The sequence below is a fragment of the Triticum dicoccoides genome, chromosome 7A, assembly GCF_002162155.2.
Source record: "Triticum dicoccoides isolate Atlit2015 ecotype Zavitan chromosome 7A, WEW_v2.0, whole genome shotgun sequence".
Taxonomy (NCBI): domain Eukaryota; kingdom Viridiplantae; phylum Streptophyta; class Magnoliopsida; order Poales; family Poaceae; genus Triticum; species Triticum dicoccoides.
Window position 1 is genome coordinate 174,740,584 of NC_041392.1, and position 10,143 is coordinate 174,750,726.

Genomic DNA, 10,143 nt, shown 5'->3' on the forward strand with positions numbered 1-10,143 from the left:
CCGGCGAGGACGGTGTGCTGTGACGGCGAGCACCAGCGACGAGGGAGGCGAGCACCGGCGACGAGGGAGGCGAGCACCGGCGACGAGGGTGGGGACCGGCGGAGGGAGGAGTTCCAGGCGAGGTGGTGGCGGTCGGCAGCCGAGATGACATCCACGCGAGCAGGGGGCGGCGTCTGCGCAGCGCACGAAGAGGACGAAGGAGATGAAAGTCAACAGACAGATCGGACGGGGAAGCGCACTGGATCTGACGGCTGGTGCTGGACCGGCCCAACAGTTGGGCCGGCGCACCGGCGCAGATCAGCGCCCATAAAAATATAAAAGGAAAAGGAAAGGACAACACAAACAAGTTTTTTTTTAGCAAAAGGAAAAGAAAATGACAGCACAAAATAGTGATTAGGACTCTTGAGAGAATGCGTGGGCCAGTTCATGTAGTCCAGCCGATTCGAGAGCGCAGAACGGTGACGGTCGCCTCGCCAGAGCAGGGGAGCACGCCAAAGCGGCGGCGGCGCCGCCGGCTTGGTGGCGAGTCGGCCAAAGACGGAGGTTGCTGGCTATGATGGGGACTCCGAGGTCGGGAGCGAAGAAAGCTGGTCCAGAAGGGACACGCCGAGATTGGGAGATACTGCTCCCTCTCTGGTTGCAGACAGTAGCTACGCTTGACACCAATGTCGCCGCAGAGTCGCGGCGGCCGGCGGGCTCGCCATAAATGCAGGTGATCCGGAGGAGGTCGCGTTCATCCTCCAGCTGCGGCGTCCACGCGGGAAGTAACTGCTCGTCCATCGCCTCTGCTTCATCCATTTGGACTTGGGTCACCGAATCAGTTGCTCAACAAGCAGAGCAATGGATAAAGGGCGCATACAACTGCAATTCAGCATATACTACATGTTATCTTGTTGAATTTGTTTTTACAAGTAGATGCACTTTTTTTGCTGACTAATCCAAGGTTTATGTTATTTTCAGGAACAAATGGGGCTAATTTCATGGCATCATTTAATTCTCTTCTCCAACCTAGTCTCGCTCTGCTGCGGTTTGAGTTCAGATGGCCATGCCCTTCTGGCTCTCTCCAGGAGGCTCATACTACCTGATACCATAAGCTCGAACTGGAGTTCTTCTGATACAACTCCCTGTGTATGGAAGGGAGTTCAGTGCGAGATGAACAATGTAGTTCACCTCAATCTATCATACTCCAAAGTTTCTGGTTCCATTGGTCCTGAGGTAGGGCTTATGAAGTACCTGCGTCAACTCGATCTGTCAAGCAACAACATCTCCGGTCCGATCCCTCGTGAACTAGGCAATTGTGTTCTGCTTGATCTGCTGGATCTGTCAGGTAACAGCCTTTCCGGTGGGATCCCGGCATCCCTCGTGAAGCTGAAGAAGCTATCACAGCTGGCTTTGTACAGCAACTCCCTCAGTGGAGAGATACCCGAGGGACTGTTCAAGAACCGGTTTCTGGAGCGGGTGTATCTCCAAGACAATAAACTCAGTGGCTCTATCCCTTCATCGATTGGTGAAATGAAGAGTCTGAAATACTTTAGGTTGGATGGGAACATGTTGTCCGGAGCTCTGCCGGACTCAATTGGCAACTGCACCAAGTTGGAGAATCTGTATCTATATGATAACAAACTGAATGGGAGTCTTCCGAGATCATTGAGCAACATCAAAGGGCTCGTGCTCTTTGAGGCCAACAACAACAGTTTTACAGGTGACATCTCTTTCAGATTCAAGAGCTGCAAGCTTGAAGTGTTTGTGCTATCTTGGAATCAGATCAGTGGGGAAATCCCGGGGTGGCTGGGAAATTGTAGCAGCTTAATCAGACTTGCATTTCTCCACAACCGTCTCTCTGGCCAGATACCGACTTCACTCGGTTTATTGAAAAAACTATCAATCCTTATACTTACCCAGAATTCTTTGTCTGGGCTGATCCCTCCTGAGATTGGTAGCTGTCGGTCGCTGGTGTGGCTGGAGCTGGACGCGAACCAGCTCGAGGGCACCGTTCCGAAACAGCTGGATAATCTGCGTAACTTGCAGCAGCTATTTCTGTTTGAGAATCGCCTCAGTGGGGAGTTCCCTCAGGATATTTGGGGCATCCAAGGCCTCGAATCCGTCCTTCTGTACAACAACAGCTTATCTGGGGCCCTACCTCCAATGTCGGCCGAGTTGAAGCACCTAAAGTTCGTCAAACTACAGGATAACCTGTTCACTGGAGTCATACCACCAGGATTTGGGATTAACAGCCCTTTAATACAGATTGACTTCACAAATAATAGGTTTGTTGGTGGAATTCCGCCGAACATTTGTTCAGGTAAAAGATTGAAAGTTTGGAACTTGGGGCATAATTTTCTCAATGGTACCATCCCGTCCACTGTGGCTAACTGCCCAAGTTTGGAACGAATTCGTCTCCATAACAACAGTCTCAGTGGGCAAGTTCCGCAATTCCAAGACTGTGCAAATCTGCGGTACATAGATTTGAGTCACAATTCCTTAAGTGGTCCTATTCCTGCAAGCTTGGGCAGGTGTGCTAACATTACAGCGATAAACTGGTCTGAAAACAAGCTTGGTGGTCCAATACCACCCGAACTCGGACAATTAGTGAAGTTGGAAAGTCTTGACCTCTCCCACAACAGCCTAGAGGGGGAAATTCCTGCACAGATTTCCAGTTGTTCGAAGTTGCACTTGCTTGATTTGAGTTTCAACTCTTTGAATGGTTCTGTGCTCACAACAGTATGCAAGCTGGAGTTCATGTTAAATCTGCGGCTACAGGGCAATAGATTAAGTGGAGGCATTCCAGATTGTATCTCGCAGTTACATGGGCTAGTCGAGCTACAACTTGGTGGCAATGTTCTTGGGGGCAATCTCCCTTCATCATTAGGAACTTTGAAAAGATTGAGTACTTCATTAAACCTTAGCAGCAATGGGCTTGAGGGCAGCATTCCATCTCAATTAGGCGACTTGGTGGATCTTGCAAATCTGGATTTGTCAGTTAATAATCTCAGTGGGAGTCTTGCTCCGTTAGGAAGTCTACGTGCATTATATGCCCTGAATCTTTCCAATAACAGATTCAGCGGGCCAGTGCCAGATAATCTTTTACTACAGTTTATGAATTCCACACCAAGTCCATTCAGTGGAAATTCAGGTCTCTGTATGCCTTGTCATGATGTTGGTTCTTCTTGCAAGGGAGCTAATGTTTTGGAACCTTGTAGTTCATTGAGGAAAAGAGGAGTACACAGCCGAGTCAAGATAGCTATGATATGTCTTGGTTCAGTTTTGCTCGGTGCATTTATGATACTCTGTATCTTTCTGAAATACAGAGGTTCCAAGACTAAACCTGAGGGAGAGTTAAATCCATTTTTTGGGGATTCATCTTCTAAATTAAATGAAGTTTTGGAATCAATTGAAAACTTTGATGACAAGTACATCATCGGCACAGGTGGCCAAGGAACTGTATACAAGGCAACATTGAGGTCAGGAGAAGTATATGCCGTGAAGAAGCTTGTGGGTCATGCACACAAGATTTTGCATGGAAGCATGATAAGGGAGATGAATACGCTTGGTCAAATTAGGCATAGGAACTTAGTAAAACTAAAGGATGTTTTGTTCAGGCGTGAGTATGGGTTGATCCTCTATGAATTTATGGACAATGGCAGCCTTTATGATGTTCTGCATGGGACCGAGCCAGCTCCAGTTCTAGAGTGGAGGACACGGTATGACATAGCTCTTGGTACAGCACATGGTTTAGCTTATCTCCACAATGACTGCCACCCAGCCATTATTCACCGTGACGTTAAACCGAAAAATATACTGTTAGATAAGGACATGGTACCACATATTTCAGACTTTGGCATTGCAAAGCTTATCGACCTATCTCCTGCTGCTTCAGAAACTACTGGAATCGTTGGCACTGTTGGGTATATGGCCCCAGGTATGAATGTTAAAAATATGGTGCATGCTTTTCTTGGCTTGGTCAATAAATTATTTCATATTTTTATTCTATTCTTTTGAGCATCCTGCGACTGATTTCATGTTATGTGTTTGTCAGAAGTAATGACATCAGAACCTTGATCTGTTTCTAAAGAAATTTTATCCAAGTCCTTGTTAGAATTTAGCTTATTCAAGGGAAGAAACAGTAATTTTGGTTGTTTCAATGCAGTCATACACAATAGTTGCCCCATCCTTTGACAAATAGGCTTGCTAAATCTGTAAATACACTGATAATGTGCATTTGTATTACATATATGTAATACAGTAATAGGCATGTAAATACTTTGAAAAACTACTTTGCATATACAACCGCAACTTCTTTCTAATCAGTATATCTAATGGACCGTATGGTTTCTGGCAGAGATGGCATTTTCAACCAGGAGTACCGTAGAGTTCAACGTGTACAGCTATGGAGTGGTATTACTCGAACTGATTACCAGAAAGATGGCCCTGGATCCCTCATTTCCTGACAATGTGGATCTAGTCAGCTGGGTATCCTCCACCTTGAATGAGGGCAACATAATCGAATCAGTGTGCGACCCTGCTCTAGTGCGTGAGGTATGTGGCACTGCTGAACTTGAGGAAGTATGCAGTGTGCTGTCGATAGCCCTTAGATGCACCGCGGAGGATGCAGGAAAGAGGCCTTCCATGATGGATGTTGTGAAAGAGCTGACACGTGCTAGGCGCGAGGTTGTATCACTACCGAAGCAGGCGATATCTGGTTCCAGCAGTTCCTGTCAAAACCTGGCAACTTGATGCTTTGCTTCAGCAGTTGTAGTAAGGGCTTGTTTGGTTCATAGGAAAAGTAGAGGAAAATTATAGGAACAGGAGAATTTCTTTTAGTAGCACTGTTCATTCATTTGGTTCAAAGGGAAAATAGAGGAGAATTTCCTTTGATCTCGCTTTTAAAGGGGAAATGCAGGAATTTTACAATCCAGTTGAACCTCCTTTTAGAATCTCTACACATGAAGTATTAGACATGAGTCCTTAGTGGTTAATAACAATATCATCCTAATTATTATACCTCTTCACTTTGTTTGACTTTGATTTGACTGTGTTTGGTAGTAGGATTTATGTGGTTTTCCTATTCTTGCGAACCAAACGCAAGTTTACATAATTCCTGAGTTCCCCAATCCTCTGTTTTCTATTCCTATCACAATCCTGCATGTTTCCAGTTTCTACGCTTTTAGAATATTGTGAATCGAAGACGCCCCAATAAGACGGACATAACAATCTTGGGTTGGGCTCCTCTGCAGTACGGTTGTTACTGTATGCATGCTGCAGCTCATAAATCTGTCGTCCATTCCAATCTAAAGGCTCTCCTCCCCCTCCCTCAATTATCTTATTAACTGGAAGAAAACACCACAGGGAAGTTAGAGACGCGCGCCGCAACGGCAGTCCTCCGGCTTCCAGGTTCCAGCGCCGGCCAGCACGATCGTCCACATAGCTGTGCATGTGAAGCCGGGCACGGCTGTGTTGGGTTACGTAGTAATTTCAAAAAAATTCCTACGCACACGCAAGATCATGGTGATGCATAGCAACGAGAGGGGGAGAGTGTGATCTACGTACCCTTGTAGATCGACAACGGAAGCGTTTGGTTGATGTAGTCGTACGTCTCCACGGCCCGACTAATCAAGCACCGAAACTATGGCACCTCCGAGTTCTAGCACACGTTCAGCTCGATGACGATCCCCGAACTCCGATCCAGCAAAGTGTTGGGGAAGAGTTCTGTCAGCACGACGGCGTGGTGACGATCTTGATGTACTACCGTCGCAGGGCTTCGCCTAAGCACCGCTACAATATTATCGAGGACTATGGTGGAGGGGGGCACCGCACACGGCTAAGAATATGATCACGTGGATCAACTTGTGTCTATGGGGTGCCTCTTGCCTCCGTATATAAAGGATCCAAGGGGGGTGCGGCCGGCCCTAGTAGGAGGCGCGCAGGAGGAGTCCTACTCCTACCGGGAGTAGGACTCCCCTCCCTTTCCTTGTCCAATTAGGAGAGGGGGGAAGGAAGGGAGAGAGGAGAGGGGGGCGCCACCCCTCCCTCCTTGTCCAATTCGGACTAGGGGGAGAGGGGGCGCGCGGCCTGCCCTGGCAGCCCCTCCTCTTCTCCACTTTAGGATGAGGCCCATTAACCCCCCGGGGGGTTCCGGTAACCCCCCGGTGCTCCGGTTTTATCCGAAACTTCCCCGGAACACTTCCGGTGTCCGAATATAGCCGTCCAATATATCAATCTTTATGTCTCGACCATTTCGAGACTCCTCGTCATGTCCGTGATCACATCCGGCATTTCGAACTAACTTCGGTACATCAAAACTCATAAACTCATAATATAACTGTCATCGAAACCTTAAGCGTGCGGACCCTACGGGTTCGAGAATAATGTAGACATGACCGAGACACGTCTCCGGTCAATAACCAATAGCGGAACCTGGATGCTCATATTGGCTCCTACATATTCTACGAAGATCTTTATCGGTCAGACCGCATAACAACATACGTTGTTCCCTTTGTCATCGGTATGTTACTTGCCCGAGATTCAATCGTCGGTATCTCAATACCTAGTTCAATCTCGTTACCGGCAAGTCTCTTTACTCGTTCCGTAATACATCATCTCGCAACTAACTCATTAGTTGCAATGCTTGCAAGGCTTATGTGATGTGCATTACCGAGAGGGCCTAGAGATACCTCTCCGACAATCGGAGTGACAAATCCTAATCTCGAAATACGCCAACCCAACATGTACCTTTGGAGACACCTGTAGAGTACCTTTATAATCACCCATTTACGTTGTGACGTTTGGTAGCACACAAAGTGTTCCTCCGGCAAACGGGAGTTGCATAATCTCATAGTCATAGGAACATGTATAAGTCATGAAGAAAGCAATAGCAACATACTAAACGATCGGGTGCTAAGCTAATGGAATGGGTCATGTTAACCAGATCATTCAACTAATGATGTGATCCCATTAATCAAATGACAACTCTTTGTCCATGGTTAGGAAACATAACCATCTTTGATTAACGAGCTAGTCAAGTAGAGGCATACTAGTGACACTCTGTTTGTCTATGTATTCACACATGTATTATGTTTCTGGTTAATACAATTCTAGCATGAATAATAAACATTTATCATGATATAAGGAAATAAATAATAACTTTATTATTGCCTCTAGGGCATATTTCCTTCAGGCTGGACGTCGTCGGAGGCCGGGAGCTCTCCCGCCTTGTAGAGGAGCAGCAGAACTGGAGCACAAGGTACCCAAGGAGGCTATCAGCATCATACGTCTATGAAGCTCAACGATTGGTGGCTGCAGCTCCGCCAGCGCCATGTGCTTCACAATGTCACGCAAAGAGGTGCCTGGACGGGGAGTGATGTCCGACGACCTTGTGTTGTGTTTGGTGACCTGTTGGTTCTTCTTGTTGCATTTTTTCCTGAACATCTAGACACGGGCAACGAAAAAAAATCAACCACTGAACTCTACAACAGAAATGAGAGGAGCTGATCAGCCAAAAAGACAGTTGACTAGGAGCTATGGAAGAGGATGAAACCCCATCCACGATCAAGATCATCCTGACCACGAGTGTCGCTGCGTAATTGTCGTGGCTTACAAGTTTTGGGAGATCGCTAGGATTCCTCCTCAGAGTTGTACACGAGAGGGAAACAGAAGATTACATCGGGAGGAAGAGGTAGACAGAAGAAAGAGATAGAAGTTTGAAGTATACACGCACATATCTATCTATCTATCTAACATCCTCCCTCAATCTAAACCTATGAAGATTTGTCTAGATTTAGATTGTATTTGAACTCATTCATCCTCCTCGTGGTAAGTGGTTTAGTGAAGCCATCGGCAAGTTGATCTCCTGTAGGAATAAACCTGATGTCAAGTAGCTTTCGAGCTACCCTTTCTCTGACAAAGTGGAAATCAACTTCTATATGTTTTGTCCATGCATGAAAAACAGGATTCGCTGAAAGGTAGGTTGCACCAATGTTGTCACACCATAACCTTGCAGCTTGTGGAATTTTGATACCTAGCTCACAGAGAAGAGTCCGGATCCACATAACTTCAGCAGTTGCATTTGCCAATGCTTTATATTCTGCTTCAGTGTTGGATCTAGAAACGGTAGCATGTTTCCTTGCACTCCATGATATAAGATTTGATCCCAGAAATACAACAAATCCACCAGTGGACCTTCTATCATCAATACACCCTGCCCAATCTGCATCAGAATATGCACTTACTAGCATAGGTGGTGACTTGATAATCTTAACTCCAAGTCCCATTGTAAACTTTAAATACCTCACAATCTGCTTAACTGTCGTCCAATGAACCGTACTAGGGGCATGCAAATATTGACATACCTTATTAACAGAATATGAGATATCAGGCCGAGTTAAAGTCAAGTACTATAGTGCACCAACAACACTTCTGTAATTTGTTGCATCCTTTGGACCAAGTGCCTCTCCTCCCTCAACTGAAAGTTTCTCTGAAGTTGAGAGTGGTGTACTTACTGGCTTACAATGCTCTAGTCCGACCCTTTTTATAATATCACTAGTATATTTCTCCTGTATTAAAACTTAAAAGTATGCCATCTTTCACCTGTTTTACTTCAATGCCGAGAAAATAGTGAAGATTACCCAAGTCCTTCAATGCAAACTCCATATTAAGATCCTGAAGAAGACATGTGGTGGCATCTGGACTGGAACTGGCAACAATTATATCATCAACATTAACAAGAACAAACATTGTTACATTACCTTTGTTATAAAAGAATAGTGAGGTATCTGCCTTTGATGGAGTAAACCCAAGTTGTTGTTACTGAGTACTTAATCTTGAGTACCAGGCTCTAGGGGCCTGCTTTAATCCATACAGAGCTTTATCTAATTTGCAAACATGATGTGGTGTGCTTTTGTTCTCATACCCTGGTGGTTACCGCATGAACACTTCTTCCTCAAGAACACCATGAAGAAACGCGTTCTGAACATCTAGCTGTCGTAGACTCCAACCTCTAGAAATAGCAATAGATAGTACAAGTCTGATAGTAGCTGATTTAATAACGGGATTGAAAGTATCCTCATAATCAATCCCAAATCTTTGTTTGAAACCTTTTGCAACTAGTCTAGCCTTGTATCTATCTATACTTCCATCTGCCTTTCTCTTAATCTTGTAAACCCACTTGTAATCAATAACATTTTTACCTCTTCCTGGTGGAACCAAATGCCAAGTTTTATTTTTCATAAGAGCTTGATACTCACTATCCATAGCTTCTTTCCACTCCTTTTGTGCAAGTGCATCACTAAGATGTTTAGGTTCACCAACACTAGTAAGAAAAGCATGTTTGCGACTGTCATACCTTACGGTGCCATCTTTATACTCTTTAGGCTTGAATATTCCAGACTGTGACCTGGTACTGTGCTGAGAAACTTCAGATATACGAGCAGAAATCCTTGGTGCAGAAATTGTTGGTGTAGTATTTTCATTTTCGGAAGTACAAAACTCAGATGCAGAAGATCCTGAAACAACCAGCTCAGTCGCAGAAGATCCGGGCACAGCCTCCGAAGGAGATCCATCATCCTGGCGCTCCAGATCTGAGGCGTCCGACACATCAAAAGAAATATGCCTCGTACCAGGTGTGCGAACCGGAGAATTCCGCATGGCAGCTACGGGTGCCGCCCGCTCGGGTGCGTGACAGGAAGTCTGGTTGGCGGGCCCTACGTTGGTCGGCCTGTCAGAGTCGGCCTGCCCACGCGAGGCGTCTGGTGAATCGTGACCACCCACGGTTGGGCTGGTGGGCTCGCCTTGGTCGGCCACAGAGCCGGTGGCCAGCCCAGCCTCGCCACTTGGCATCGAACCGGGTGCTGCTGCACGAGACATGAGATCCTTCTCGGATTGCACGTCCCCCGGACTGCTGGTCCTGTTTTCGTCCGTTTCTGCGCACATAAAATCATGTCTAGAAATAGCATTGTTATCATCAGCAGCATTATTTTCATCCAAATTTTTTTCTATTGGACTCATATCATGATCAGTTTCAATTAGTTCGCCCCCATGATCAAGAGAAGTCAAAGGATCAGAAAGGAGTGAAATTTCTTCACGAAGGAGAGCGCCTGCGTTGGGATGAAGTTGAGCAAAGGGAAAAATTGTCTCATCAAAAACGACGTC

At 46.0% G+C, this 10,143-nt stretch overlaps 1 protein-coding gene across 1 annotated transcript; it reads left to right on the forward strand.

Moving 5' to 3' along the window:
- The first annotated feature begins 734 nt into the window (after positions 1–734).
- LOC119331380 (receptor-like protein kinase) lies at positions 735–4,916 on the forward strand. The gene is made up of 2 exons (XM_037604538.1): positions 735–3,919; positions 4,340–4,916. Exons 1-2 carry the CDS (start codon positions 967–969, stop codon positions 4,732–4,734), a joined length of 3,348 nt encoding a protein of 1,115 aa, XP_037460435.1. The 5' UTR covers positions 735–966; the 3' UTR covers positions 4,735–4,916.
- The last annotated feature ends 5,227 nt before the right edge of the window (positions 4,917–10,143 follow it).

What these genes read in the sequence shown, in the direction of transcription:
- LOC119331380 (XM_037604538.1), top strand. Translation starts at nt 967, where the DNA reads ATGGGGCTAATTTCATGGCATCATTTAATTCTCTTCTCCAACCTAGTC. An exon ending in TGTTGGGTATATGGCCCCAG is followed by an intron (nt 3,920 to 4,339) that starts GTATGAATGTTA and finishes GGTTTCTGGCAG; the next exon opens with AGATGGCATTTTCAACCAGG.